The 14,835-nt window shown below is 49.4% G+C and overlaps 1 protein-coding gene and 1 non-coding gene across 3 annotated transcripts in view; one reads left to right on the top strand and one right to left on the bottom strand.

Moving 5' to 3' along the window:
* Positions 1 to 14,835, bottom strand: part of NPC1 (NPC intracellular cholesterol transporter 1) — a 48,430-nt gene that overhangs the window by 777 nt on the left and 32,818 nt on the right. Inside the window, exons 12-24 of one of the 2 annotated variants that reach the window (XM_027575952.2) lie at positions 13,092 to 13,281; positions 12,235 to 12,417; positions 10,992 to 11,106; positions 8,872 to 8,999; positions 8,638 to 8,778; positions 7,127 to 7,216; positions 6,497 to 6,684; positions 5,616 to 5,731; positions 4,842 to 4,971; positions 3,364 to 3,564; positions 2,169 to 2,400; positions 1,323 to 1,436; positions 550 to 712 (exon numbers count right to left, since the gene is read on the bottom strand). In XM_027575952.2, the coding sequence (XP_027431753.1) occupies positions 550 to 712; positions 1,323 to 1,436; positions 2,169 to 2,400; positions 3,364 to 3,564; positions 4,842 to 4,971; positions 5,616 to 5,731; positions 6,497 to 6,684; positions 7,127 to 7,216; positions 8,638 to 8,778; positions 8,872 to 8,999; positions 10,992 to 11,106; positions 12,235 to 12,417; positions 13,092 to 13,281 (1,991 nt within the window). Of the gene's footprint in view, positions 1 to 549; positions 713 to 1,322; positions 1,437 to 2,168; positions 2,401 to 3,363; positions 3,565 to 4,841; positions 4,972 to 5,615; positions 5,732 to 6,496; positions 6,685 to 7,126; positions 7,217 to 8,637; positions 9,000 to 10,991; positions 11,107 to 12,234; positions 12,418 to 13,091; positions 13,282 to 14,835 lie in introns of both variants that reach the window. The other variant, XM_027575950.2, reaches the window with a different exon arrangement.
* LOC113913381 lies at positions 13,516 to 13,622 on the top strand. Its single transcript, XR_003517174.1, has one exon. It is a non-coding gene; the product is annotated as a U6 spliceosomal RNA (small nuclear RNA).

Consider the following 14,835-nt stretch of genomic DNA (forward strand, 5'->3'; position numbering starts at 1 on the left):
GAGGCGGCTCTCGGGGCGGGCGGTGAGGCGGGGAGTAAGCGCGCTCTGCAGCACCACTGGGCCGGCCTGGCACCTGAGCCACTCCAGCCTCTCCTCTCGGGGCGCGGCGCTGCCATACAAGCGCCTTCACCCTTCACCGGCTGACTGCGGGGCCCTGTGCGGCAGCCGGGCGGGGCCTCCAGGAAAAGCATCAGCAGTTTACTAAGGAAGCCGTCTGGACCATCCATGAAACCTCTAGACTGGATGGTTTTCCTCTCACAATTTTTTTAAGTACCATTTAAGAATGCTTCCAGATCTCTTTTCCTTTAGTAGCACGCTTCCTCCAACCACCTGCTTAGGAACAAGAATGCTGGGTGCCTGGGTGGCTCAGTCGGTTGGGCGACTGCCTTCGGCTCAGGTCATGATCCTGGAGTCCCGGGATCGAGTCCCGCATCGGGGTCCCTGCTCAGCGGGGAGTCTGCTTCTCCCTCTGACCCTCTCCCCTCTCATGCTCTCTATCTCATTCTCTCTCTCAAATAAATAAATAAAATCAGGAACAAGAATGCTTACCTATGTAGCTGAGTAAGACAGGGAGGAATATCAAGCCATGGGTGGCTCCCAGTAAGACCATAGCCAGATACATCCTGAAGTAAAATATCTGGAAGATCTGAGATTTGGCAAACGCCAACACCACAATCCCTGCAAATTTTGTTAGTGTGATTCCACTGAACACCTGAAAAAAGAGACAGGGTTGGAAAGCTCTTAAACCAACCTACTCTAATTCAACACTTACGGTGATTTCTTGATGGGCAAGGCCCAAAGCAACGGGGTGAACCCAGCTTTCAGTTACAAGCAGTACTGCTCTTCCTAAAATTGTGTGATTTGCTGCTTATAGACCTGAAAAAAAAGGGTGTAAGGGCAAAAGCTGTGTATTCTGCATAGACACTGGACTCTGTCTTTAAACAGATTTCCTTGTAGTTTTAGATGAGAACTCAACTATTTTCTGGAGTGGCAAAGTGACTGGCTGAAAGGTGGAAGCAGGCTATGGAGTTAAACTAAGAAGATTCTCCAGGCTCTGAGGGCCGCAGCTCCCTTGCGGTCAACACGCATGCTCAGACCTCTCTGTTCTCTTCCTGCTCCATGGTCTATAAAGGATTCACCAAAGGAAACAGTTCTGAATAACGTCGGGATATAGCTGTTTCGTGAAATGCCCGAAGACCTGTCATCCTTGGGAGTGGCTAAGTAATTCAAATTCTGTTTTCCCTACTGACTTTCCCGGTTCCTGAGAAGCACTGCTGATGGGCTGGGCCGTGTGTGTGGAGATCTCCGGCCCGGCTACTTACAGAACTGCCCATGTGAGAGAGCGCCTCCTCGGCCCGTTCCACGCGGCCGCCCTTCGTGCTCACTGTGAACGCTCTCGTCAGGTGGCTGCAGAACTCCACGGAAATGCCACAGCTCTGAAAAACAGTGCTCCCGTCAGACTGCCCTCTTGCAGCTGAAAGTCCTAAGCAGGCACGTACTCCTCTCCCAGGAGCCGGCGTGTGGGGCGCCCCAGGGGCCCAGGAGCCCTGCGCATCCTCTCTACCTTGTGACACTCAGCCCCCACCACACCAACTGCAGGTGTACCAGGCGACTCGTGGGACCCTGGGGGCACAGCACCCAGAGCTCCGCTTCTCTACAGTAGACCTGCCTGTTGTAGGGGCACCTGTGGAACCCTCGTAAGGTTACCCCCACCCCTCAAGAGCCAGCACCCCTCAGATTTGCTTTAGCTGGGCCTCCCTGCCACTCCCCCTGCAGGGTTCGTATCCTAAGTACAGACATGCTGCATCTTAATACTCTCCCAAACGCTCGTATCTTCAAGACTATCAGAAAGCACCTGGCAACTGCATGGGAAGCAGAAGTGCTGGTACAGAATTCCACTGGGAAGGAGCATTTTTTCTAAATAAAAAGTGAACGTCTTGTCATTAGGCTACGTGTTTTTGCAAACCCGTCAGGATAGAAGTTCCAGGCAAAACACCCCCACGACACCACACAGTCACATTTTCGTTGTTCTACGCACCACCCATGTCCCCATTCCATTAGCACCCATCCCACCTGTCCAAGAGCAAGACCTGGCCTCGGTCTTTTACCCCAAGAAACAGTTCATGGAAGGGACACAGGAGGGAGGGACAAACCAGGCCAGGACTCACCATAACCAAGTTGACCAAGGAAACTGCGTTCAGACTGATGCCCCACAGCCACATGACGCCAAACATGTTGACCACGATCACGGCGATGGTGACACACATGATCACTGCAGACCACAGTTCACAGCCCAGGAGAACCAAGGTCACCAAGAAGATGGCTCCCAGGGACACGCTGAGGTTAAAGATCGTGTCATCAATAATGGTCAGGTACTGTTCGTAGAAGACATAGAACACACTGGAGAAGAGAGGAGAAGGTTCTGTTACAGCTTGTGCTTGCTTCTGGAAGCTCTACTTTTTTTCATCCTGCCGGTACTGCAAAACTGAAACTACTCAGAGACATCCCTTGCATAAAAACTCCCTGTTTTGTTTGCAAAACTCCTCTACAGAACCTCTGACCACTGATGCCCAAAGAAGGGCCTAATGATCCAAAAGGTGTATTTCAGATAAAAGTTTTTGTTCATAAGCCCAACCTTTTCACTTCATAGGCATTTACAGAGTATGTCATGGTATGTTGAAAACACAAGTCCTGATCTATCCTGAGAATTACCTCAGGCCAAATGGGCTCTGTGTGGGGCCTGAGGAGAAAATGCTTTTTTGGCAAAGTCAGTCAGCTCTTCTCTGGAATTAGGACACCCATTCTGAGAACTTCTTCCACAGAAAAACAGGCTGTCCTCCTGTCAAGAATGGGTCTGAACCCCTTTAAGCAAGATCACAGGGGTGGGGAAAAAACCACCTGTTTCTTCTACTTTTTAATAGTTTCCAAATTTGGTATCTCTTAAAATACTTTATAGGAGAAAACCCCAACAAACAAAACTGAAAAACCTCCATAAAGACACTGGTCCCAGCTAATCTGCAGTCAGGGGCAGCCGGTGCCTACCGGGCGGGAATGTCCGCTCCGCCCGCTCAGTGAAGCCCGGTCCCCCGGTACTGCGCCCTCCCGCCCCAGGGCTGTTTCGGTGCGTGTCTTCTTCAGATTGTGAGCTTCAGCCCAGAGACCAAATTTTGTGGGTCCGGCACTCAGACCTTGGTGGGTGCTCCAGACCCTGGCCTTCCTTCACCCAGATGCTACTTCCCTTGATATTCTTTGCTCGTGCTCATGATGGAGAAGGTGTCAGAACGAAAGCCAAGGGTCAGCATCCCACCAGGGGCGGGATGTGGGCCCTAACCCAGGACACCTCGCTTATAAAATTCACACTACCTGTACGGGAACACACGGTAACCACTTCCTTCGAGGCCCATGGTTGTGGTGATGTTCCTGGCGATGAGGATGGCTTTGCTCATGGCGTCAGTGAAGTCAGCAGAGGTCTGAAGCACAGTGTGGTAGGTCATGAAGTACGTGGCTCCAACACCTGTGTCGTTGCCGAGGATGTTAACGGCTGAACTGTAAGCAGCATGTCCCCTACGGGAAGACTCGGTGGTGTCAGAGGCCTCAGAAAGTCCCCGCAGAACCCGGGCACGCAAGGCCAAGTGGAATCACCCGACCCCGGGCTCAGAGGCACACGAGCTCTAGATTTCAGGGACAGGGAAGGCCCCCCGAGAGGGGACGGTGGGGTTCTGGCTCATCCTCTCTCACGCTGGCTTTTCTGTAGTGCTTTTGGTTGTTTGGGTGCACAGGTGCTCGTTCCCATATCTGTGTCTTCCTACAGTGACTGCTCAGCACTGTTGTGTCACAGGAGGGAAAGGACAAGGGCCCCGAGTCCATGGCTGTGAGACGGGTCTCGGCCCTGCCACGTACTGGCCACGGAACCCTGGGCAAAGGGACTGCATCTGGGCTGCGGTGTCCTTTGCCACCTCCTCAGGGGCTGTGTGGCAAGAGTGATGAGGTGGGCACGTAGGAGGCTTCCTGTAAGTGGTGGCTGTTGTTTTCCTAAAAGCTGAATGTACTTGGATTTGTTTTATGTAGGCCAAAGCGTTCAGTCAACAAGCAGACCAAGCTGCAAGATTCATTTTTATTTTTAGGCACTGTCCTTCCTCGGTACCAAGTGTGGGTCTCCAAGCACGGCCAGGATATACATGACTGACTGATGGGATTCTGGTCGAGTTCTATACTCTTAGGGAAAACGGGCAAGTCCAGGCTTTACCTAACATACGTGTGGACACGCTTCCTCCTACCAGAGGTTCTGAATCATCCCACCCCAGGCCTCCAGGCATCTTCCCTATTTCTGGGCCCAGACGTCCTGTGTCCCTGGCTAACTGGCTGCCCGGCTCGATGGGGTGAGGGCGTGACACAGCCCATAACCTCACAGCCAGACAGGCTGGTAAGAACGGCAGGGCTGCAAGAACCCAAACCTCGATCCGGGGTGACGTGACCGAGCCGAGGAGCCGTCCCTGAGACGGACGTGAACGCGTTCTGAGACGCCGCGCATCCCTGCTCCCCTCCTGCCCTGCTAGATGCCGGCACAGCGCTCCGCAGCCATTCACGTGGCTGGGGGCCAGGACCCGGAGCCCCGAGGGCGGGACACACGCTCGAGCCAGGGTGAAACCAGCGTGAGATGAGGAGACGCTCTCCTCATGGGTGTTTGAAGTTTTTCTGCTCCCACAGAAGATCGGGGCAGGGTGGGGAGGGGAAGAGAGGGGCCTCTCCCGGACAGCTGCCGCCACCCCAGCCCTCTGCTAGCCGTCCTGCGCAAAATAACCGCAACGGGGCGCCTCTCCGCACAGCTCAATGGCACTTACCCTTTGCCGCACTTGGGGTTTGGGTTATCAGAAAGGAACATGGGCAGGAATCTCATGAAGTCTTCACCTTGAGGCCTCTGTTTGCCCTCCGGGGTCAGAGGTCTGCAGCGGATGCAGGCAGGGTCAACCACTAGCAAAGACACAGGAGGGGCCGAGGTGAGAAGAACGAGGCTCCAGATTTTATTTTCAAACATTTAAAGATCTGAGGGAAATTTCCCTAATCTTTTTCCTGACGCCAAAGCTTCCAACACACGTGATTTTCACAGTCTAATACATCTGACAGTCCATCTTCATCTGAGGCAGGCTGTACAAACTTTCTTCCCTGAAGTAGGCTGCCTTCCCTGGGGGATGACCTCAGCTGGTATTATCGGAGTCCAAGGCTTCCGTGTTTTTATCGAGAAAATTCGAGGACAACCTCAACACTCCTAACAAAACTGTAGGGCAATAGTGATTAACAAAGGGAAGGACCCCTGTGAGATGCTGCAGCCAGACCCTAACCAAGGGACTCCATTAGTGGTGTTGGGAGAACCCCGAAGACTCTGAAAACCAGAGTCCCCTGACCAGGACTGTGTTTGGCCTACAGCCTTGTGGTGGGGGGTGGAGGGAGACAGAACACCACGACACCCTTCAGAGAGCACGGCTGAGGAGAGGGATGGTGACCAAGGAAACGGGACCGGTGCCGGTAGAAACAGGTGAAATGCCAATCAGTTTTAAATTATAATGTCACAAGTCTTCAGAGAAAAGGGAAAGATCTGGAAAAGGAGATGAAAGTACCTGAAGCGTTGCAGAAACGATCTGTGCTGTTGTAGACTCTACAGCAAGAAGACTGAGGCTTGACCCAATCAAAATAATCATCAATCCAGGACGAGGGCGCAAAGCCTATTCGGGTACTAGCAAGAAGGAGGGAGAAGTTACTGACTTGCTCCACGGTGGCGGGGGGGGGGGGGGCGGGGGGGGATGTTTCCAGATTCAGTCCTTTTTCTCAAAACCTAACTGCTTTTTCTAGATGTTACACTGCTGCGCAAAGGACAGATTTCATCACCACTTAATGGAAAACCCTTCAAGATCGGGGTGCCTGGGTGGCTCAGTTGGTTAAACCGCTGCCTTCAGCTCAGGTCATGATCCTAGGGTCCTGGGATCGAGCCCCACATCGGGCTCCCTGCTCATGCAGGAAGCCTGCTTCTCCCTCTGCCGGCCGCTCCCCCTGCTTGTGCTCTCTCGCTCGCTCTCTCTCTCGCTATCTCTCTGTGTGTGTCAAATAAATAAATAAAATCTAAAAAAAAAAGGGAAAACCCTTCAAGATGGGAGCTGGTCAGTTAGTCCTTTTATTTTTTTTTAAATAATTTTTTATTGTTATGTGAATCACCATACATCAGTTTTTGAGGTAGTGTTCCATGATTCATGTTTGCATATAATACTCAGTGCTCCATTCAGTATGTGCCCTCTTTAATACCCATCCCCAGGCTAACCCATCCCCCCACCCTCAGTTAGTCCTTTTAAAGCTTTTGCTGAGGTAAAGCTAGAGTTAGCATGATTTTGAGCAACACATTTTCTAGCAAATCTATTTTTAGTGAGAAACAGGCCCACGCGGACGGTGGCCGAGGGCCCCTTCCGGCAGCCTCCGCTACAGGACAAGAACGCCAGGCGGTACTGACTAGTTGTCCAGCTGGGCCGCGGTGAAGATCTGCTGCACCAGGGAGTCGTTATTGCAGCCCATGCCCCCGCACACCATGTTCTGCCCTCTCAGAGAGGTGTAGTCGTGCCCCTCCTCCAGGACGAAGTACACAGGTGGACCCGCATGCAGGTATTTGAGGGACCTGAAGTAATCCAGCATGTAGGAGTCCTGAAAGAATGATCAGAGAACAGGACAAGGTAGGAACGTGCTGCCGATGTCAAAGTGAGGGGAAAATGGCTAAGGATGAAGACCGCACTGGGATGCTGCTGGTCGAGACGGCCCCAGCCCAGATACGGATCCCCTCCCCAGCCGGTTCCCTGCTCCTCACCCTCCCTGCACCCAAGGTGCTTCTCTGGCTGGCCCACCATCAGGAGGGCACCCTACGAGGTAGAAGGCTTGCTGTTCTATTTCTCCGGCTGCCCCCCGCCCCACAAGAGTCCCAAATGCAAAGACGGCCCCCACTGCTGAGCTCTGTGGCGGTTCTTGTCACCTGGGGGAACCTGCAGCATGTGCAATTAGAAGCAGGCATTGGCCTGGAATAACTGCATGCAAGATTGGGAAAATTTATTCACACCATTGGCTACACAAGATCAAAGAGAAAGCAGCTTACATCGGGCATTGAAAGAGACTGATCCAATCCAATTTCCACTTTGTTCAGGACCGCGATACTGAATGACAGGACACCCACAAATACCGCTATCTGGAATGAAAAGTGAGTTGTAAAGACAGTGTCTACACTGCGTGTATTAGAGCTTAAGAACATAGATAAGATCTTCCACACGTTAAAAACAGGACTTTTCTGGGCACCTGGGTGGCTCAGTTGGTTAAGCGACTGCCTTCGGCTCAGGTCATGATCCCGGAGTCCTGGGATCGAGTCCCACATCAGGCTCCCGGCTCAGCGGGGAGCCTGCTTCTCCCTCTGACCCTATCCCCTCTCATGCTGTCTCTCTCTCTCTCTCTCTCAAATAAATAAATAAATAAAAATCTTTAAAAAAAACAAACAGGACTTTTCGCAATTGAAAAGTTTACACTCCAGGTTAAAGTAGAGAGTAGGGGATAGTGGCTGAGATCATAGTATCTAGTCAAACAGCCTGGGTTCAAATCCTGCCTCCAGGATTTGAGTGACCCTGAGAAGTCACTAAACCTCTCTCAGCTTCTACTTCCTCATCAGTAAAACAGGAAAAATAAAAGATGTGTAACAGAAGTTTTGTGGATTACACGAGAAAATCTGGGGATAATCCAGATTCAGCATTGTACCCAATATTTAGCACAATACCCAATATTAAGTGTTCATGAGATGTTATGTATTACTATTACTTTACCACTACTGGAGACTAATACATCTTCTTTTAGTCACTGAGAAGTCACAGGTTATCACTGGTGGCTACATGCAGTGTATCAACTACAAAAAGCTCCTGCACGGCTGCTGGGGACTCGGGACGGTGGGTGGTGTGTGCGTGTGGGGGGGGCTCATGGCACTATAGACGGGCAGCGTAAGGAGAGTGTTATGACAGGACGGTTCTGTATATCCACTGCAGTGGTGGTTCCTGCAGCTTGCACATGTGATAAAGGGACTCGGAACTAGACACACACACTGGGCCCATGTCAAATCCCTGGTTTTGACGCTCAACTACAATTGTGTAAGACCACAGGAAGAAGCTGGGTAAGGGGCACCTGGGTCCTCTCTGTACTATCTTCCTGACTTTCTATGAATCTGTAATTACTTCAAAATAAAAACTTGCTTATATTGACTGCTAAAAGCTAGCTGGAAAAATATTTTATATACTTGTACATATTTGCTTTTGCATTTCATATATATACTTAACAGCTGTCAGAATCTCCTTCCCACACTTTCTTTTTTTAAGATTTTATTTATTTATTTTAGAAAGAAGTATGTGGGCGAGCAGGGGGGAAGGCAGAGGGAGAGGGACAAGCAGAATCCACACTGAGCCTGACAAGGGGCTCGATCCCAGGACCCTGAGATCATGACCTGAGCTGAAATCATCGAGTCAGAAGTTTAACCGACTGAGCCACCCAGGTGCCCCACCCAAGCTGATTTCTTAGAAGGCATGTGACAAATCTGTTTTTGGGAGAAAAATGAGGAGAACCACAAACTCAGACCACAATTGGTCGCATCCAATCCTTAAGTAGAAGAGGAGAATAGGAGTTTCTGAAGAACCGAAACAAGCAGCTTTCTGAGGCCTGGATGCCAGTTCCATCTTCAGAGCCTCTGACACAGCAAAGGATGTCCAGGCGATTTTTCTGAGAGGACAAAGAGGAACAAAGGTGACACCCTCCTGCCGCCTCACTTTGATTCCAGACTGTAAACAGACTGTCATCCTGACAACAACTTACCTCTTGACGCTTAATGTCTAACCCCAAGAGACTCACGAAACAGGTAATCTGAAGCAGGAAGTCAATGAGGACGGCCATCCCGGCAAACAGGGAGAAAGTGTGAACGGCTGGCATCTTTGACAAGGCTCCTGCAGGGGGAGAGAAGCTGCCCGGTCACTTCCACTTACAGCAGGGGACCCTGTGCGAGTCTTACACTCATGTGTACACAGCAACGCAAGGAGCCAGAATGGACTGAAGCCACGAGAAGACCCACGCTTCCCACACCCCCACAGAGGAATGCCGCCCAAGTCTGGGGGTGTCACACCAGAACTCAAAGAGCCCATACACCCGGTGTTTTGCAAAATGGTATCAGCACCGGAACCACTTGGGGAGGTAAAAACGTAGGTTCCTGAGCTCTCCCCTTAGCCTACTTCATCAGTACAGTGGGAATTCACACCCAATTCAACTGTATATAACAGGCTCTCCAAGACAAATCTATGCACATTAAACTTTCAGCACCATCAGTATCGGTCATTTCTTCTTGCACCTTCTATGCTTTGCTCTGGAGAGCAGTATTTTCCATCTGCTATTAGATCAACAGTATTAGTCTCCCACTTCCATTACAATCAGATGAGGGTGCTCCCAGTCAGAAGTACCGGGTTAACACCCAGAAACTGCAAACTAGCAGCCCACAGGCCAGATGTATCCTGTATGGTCCACATTTAGGATGAAAAAAACATTTCTTAAAAAGGTAGCCAATATTAGGGCGCCTGGGTGGCTCAGTTGGTTAAGCGGCTGCCTTTGGCTCAGGTCATGATCCCAGGGTCCTGGGATCGAGCCCCGCATCGGGCTCCCTGCTCGGCGGGAAGCCTGCTTCTCTCTCTACCCCCGCTTCTGCCGCTCCCTACCACTCGTTCTTTCTCTTTAAAATCTTTAAAAAAAAAAAAAAATGTAGCCAATACTTAACAAGGAGACTCAACACAAAAATCTAGATTCACAGCTTCACTTAAAAAAAAAAACACACACACACAACAAACTGAACCTAGCAGCACCTGGCCAGTAACATGTAACTGCCTTTTTTAGACCTGAGCTCCCTGCTCCTCCGGTCCCCCTTCAGTCACTCCAGGCTTGAGGCACAGTATCGGTTGCTAGTATCAACACATTTTCTGATGAGAAAACGAGAGAAAATAACTTTTTCTGCACTGTATCCATCAAGAGGAAGTGTAAGGACCACAGGTGAAAGCGCGCTGCTTTGTGGAAAGGCGGACCCTCCGCCGGGCACGCGCCTGTTCTGAAAGCCCGCCGCCTCTGCCGAGCGGCCCTGCGAGAGCCGGCAGCCCACCGCCGGCGTCTCTGACCCGGCCTCCTGCTCCGGAGACGCACTCGGCTTTCTCGGCCTACTGTTGCCACACGGCAGCCGGGGGCAGACAGCCCTACTAGGGAGGCGGCGTGGTGATTTCTCCAGAGCAAGGAGAGGAAGCGCTGGGTTTTGTTCCAGCTTATTCTGGCTCCTTGTAGTGAGGTGAGGTCCAAGGACCTGGGCTCGTTAATGAGGCTGCTTCCCCGATGACTTGTGTGGACCGAGGAAGACTGTCTCTGCCTGTGGACTCCGCTCAGAGTGCAGTGTTGGCAAGGCTCCTGTGGGGATGTGGGAATGCCGTTTTCAAAGACCCCCATTTGCCACGGGTGCCAAAAAGGGGAAGCGGCAGAGGAGTTCTAGGTTCTCTGTCAGCCCGGACCCCAACATCCACACTGTCATGAAACAACATGAGAAAGACGAGGGCCACTGGGTGGCCTCAGTCAGTCGGGCAGCCGACTCCTGATTTCAGCTCAGGTCATGATCTCGGGGTCGTGAGATGGGGCGCCGCATCAGGCTCTGCGCTGGGCGGAGAGCCTGCTTAAGAGCCTCTCTCCCCCTCTGCTCCTCCCCGCTCTAAGAAAAAAGAAAAGCGGACACTTCCAAAATGATACCCCAGATACTGCCACTAATTTTTCTTGTGGTCCATTCTGATATTTTCTGATTACAGATCAAAGCTCAAACAAGGAAGCAACACAAAGGGACATATTCAGATACCCATACAGATCCTTCTACCCCCAGGCCCAGAAAACGGTGGGATTGGTGGAATTCGGACAGTAATTACCTAAGAAAAACGCTACAGCCTCTGAAAAGGATGACAGGAGCATACTAGGAGCCACTTCGCCCAGGACCCTGCCCAGCTGTTGATCCAGAGTTTCTCCTTGAAGACGTTCATCGCGCTTAAAAAAACAAAAAACAAAACACGGGCCATTAACATCCATTAACATTTCTTTTTTTTTTTTTTAAAGATTTATTTGAAGAGAGAGAGACAGTGACAGAAGGAACACAAGCCGCGGGAGAGGAAGGAGGAGGAGAAGCCGGCTTCCCTCCTAGCACCAGGACCCTGGGATCACGACCTGAGCCGGAAGGCAGATGCTTAAGGACTGAGTCACCCAGGCGCCCTGGGCCATTAACATTTCTAAATGACAATGCCATCTCTTTGCTTCTTTGTTGCTTTGTGTTAACTCAATGGTAATGAAAAATGATTAGGAGCTTCTACTTATCGTAGATAAACTTTGATGCGGGACTGAAACTTGTCATGATAACCCATCCAGGGTAATCACTAATCCCTTCCCCCTCCCCCCTCCCCAAGATAGGAAACAGGTGAGAGGCTCAAGGGAAGCCTGGATCATCTTATCAGGAAAATACACAGAACGCAGGCTGCAGGTGGCTGGACCATTAAGTGACACTCTTCTGTGCCACTGAGTCTCCAAGTAAGGCGACCAGGGGAGAAAAAATCATGATTGAGACCATTTTCTACATCAGCAGGTCCTATGCTGCCCTATCTTTTTAGTGGCATCTCTGACAGATCTTTGATTCTTCTACACTATTGGAGACTCATTTTAATAACTGCTGTATCCAAAATATTTTTCACAAGCATGCAAGCCCTTCTTGCACACATACTTAAAACTGAATTCTCAGGGCACCAGGGTGGCTCAGTCAGTAAAGTGTCTGACTCCTGGTTTCAGCTCAGGTCATGATCTCAGGGTCCTGGGACTGAGCTGAGTCGGGCATGGAGCCTGCTTGTCTCTGCACTCTCTCTCTCTCGAATTAAAAAAAAAAAAAAAAAAAATCTTTAAAAACACAATTCTCACTTTATACCTATTTCTCCAAACAAAGAGAAGGATGAACTTCTTGGTCTCAGAATGTCCCAAACAAGTTATGGACACCAATCAGCAACATAGAGAATAGGAAACAAAGCTGTCTCACCGTCCACACTCACAAGTACTCTGCGTGGAGCGCGACAGCCATTAATAGAGCCCACTACTTGGGCTGATGGCAAGCTCTGCGAGACTGTGAAAACATACCTGGTAGGTCTGGACCAAAATGAAGATGTTGTCCACCCCGACAGCCAGCACCAGGAATGGGATGACTTCGATCACAATGAGGGTGAGGGGGATCCCAATGTAGCTGAAGATCCCCAATGAGCACGCCACTGAACTCAACACAATGAGGATCCCGGCGACGCCAAGGGAGATTTTAGAATCCACCTAAGACATGCAACAAAGACAAATTGTCAGACTGTCATCTGTCCTATGACTAAAAGGTCCTCATTTTACCTTTTTTTGGGTGTAGCCGATTTGAGTTAAAAAAAAACGTCCTCTCCGAGTTTGAGAAAAGCTATGAAAAGTGTTCTAGGTCTTCCCTAGCAAGCAACATGTTTTATGGGTTTCAATTCTTAGGTGATGATGTAGCCAAATTAGGAAAAACTGGATTGTGGGGAATAAATTTTAAGTTTAAAACCAAAAATTTGGAACTGAAGAAAACACATGCAGGAAATAGAAAATATTATATACAATGAAAACAGGGGAATGTAAACCAGTTTTGAACCTAATGATTTAGTATTAACTAAGTAGAGGCAGGGGTGCCTGGGTGGCTCGGTTGGTTAAGCATCTGACTCTTGATTTTGGCTCAGGTCATGATCTCAGGGTCATGAGATCGAGTGTCAGGCTCCAGCTGGGCGTAGAGCCTGCTCAGGATTTTCTTTTCTCTCTCTCTGCCCTTCCACCCACTCCACCCCCGCAAAAAAGTAGAGGCAAAAATATGATATCATGCTGTGCATTGCCATTTTTCTCCTACACACACACACACACACACACACACACACACACACACACACACACACACACACACACACACACACACACACACACACACCACTTACTAGAAACCTGCTACAGCTTTTGATGTGGCCCAAGGCTATGGAAATGTACAGAAACATGACGGCATAGCTGATCAGAACCGTGAAGACATCACCGTTACTCTCACGATTCAGTTCATCCTCAATACTTCGCTCAGTAGTGAAAGAAATGGTCAGATTTGGATTCTTGTAGTTTTTCACAAAATTAATAAACCTAGAACAGTCAACAAATTTTATATTCTTAGTTAAAACTTAGTGACAGCTAAGTGAGAAACGTCTTCCCAACCTCTAGGACACAAAAGCCATGCTTACTTAACCTGTACCCTGTATTAGGATTTTTGACACTAGAGACCAGAAGGTGAGACAACCCCAGATCACAAAGTTCCAGACATGCTGAAGTTTCTATCACTTGAAACCAGTTTAGGACAAGTTTAAAAATTGGCTCGTGGTGCTGGCTTTGGCAACACATATACTAAAATTGGAACGATACAGAGAAGATTAGCATGGGTCCTGCGTAAAGATGACAAGCAAATTCATGAAGCATTCCATTAAAAAGAAAAAAAGTTGACATAACAATAAAAAAAAATTTAAAGAAAAAAAAAGTTCGTTCATGGTCTCATTTCTTTTTTACTAAAAAGGATTTCTAGGGGCGCCTGGGTGGCTCAGTCGTTAAGCATCTGCCCTCGGCTCAGGTCATGATCCCAGGGTCCTGGGATCGAGCCCCGCATCGGGGTCCCTGCTCCGCGGGAAGCCTGCTTCTCCCTCTCCCACTCCCCCTGCTTGTGTTCCCTCTCTCGCTGGGTCTCTCTGTCAAATAAATAAAAATAAAATCTTTCAAAAAAATAAATAAAAAGGATTTCTAAATGAAGCATATTATAATAAAGATATATACTCGTGGAACAAACTTTTAAAAGCTGATTTACAAATTCAGTGCAATCCCTATCAGAAACCCAGCTGACTTCATAGAAAGATACGCTAATTCTGAAATTCACATTTGGAATTGAAAGGGGCCCAGAAGAGCCAAACCCTTCTTTTTCTTTCTCTTTTTTTTTAAAGATTTTATTTGAGAGAGAATGAGAGAGAGAGCGCACGAGAGGGAAGAGGGTCAGAGGGAGAAGCAGACTCCCGGCCGAGCAGGGAGCCCGATGCGGGACGCGATCCCGGGACTCCAGGGTCATGACCTGAGCCGAAGGCAGTCGCCCAACCGACTGAGCCACCCAGGCGCCCCAAACCCTTCTTTTTCAAGAAGAACAAAGGAGGAAGACACACACTTCTCGATTCCACACTTTCTACAAAATGACAGTAATCAGGACAGTGTGGTACCAGCGTAAGGATCGGCAAACAGATCAAAGGAACACAACTAAGAGTCTCAAAAGGAACCATGTGTCTGTGGTCACCTAACTGTCGACAAGGCGGCAAGACTATCCAATGACAGAAAGAGTCATCTGCTCAACAAATGGCCCGGGATCATGTGGGTAGCACACTACATGAAAAAATGAACTCACGTGGATCAAAGACCTAAATGTGATAGCTAGGACTCTAAAATCCTCCGCAGACACAGGCATAAGTTGCCATGTCCTTGGATCGAGCCATAGTTTCTCAGATAGGTCACCAAAAGTTTGAGCGACGAAAGAAAAAACTAAAAAATGGGACTTTAAAACTAAAAACTTGTGCTTCAGTGGGCACCAGCGAGAAAACAGAACAAAACAAAGAAACTGGGAACAAATGCCTGGAAATCATATAGGTGACAGTAGACTTGTAGAACATA

The sequence above is a fragment of the Zalophus californianus genome, chromosome 14, assembly GCF_009762305.2.
Source record: "Zalophus californianus isolate mZalCal1 chromosome 14, mZalCal1.pri.v2, whole genome shotgun sequence".
In the NCBI taxonomy this organism is placed as follows: Eukaryota; Metazoa; Chordata; class Mammalia; order Carnivora; family Otariidae; genus Zalophus; species Zalophus californianus.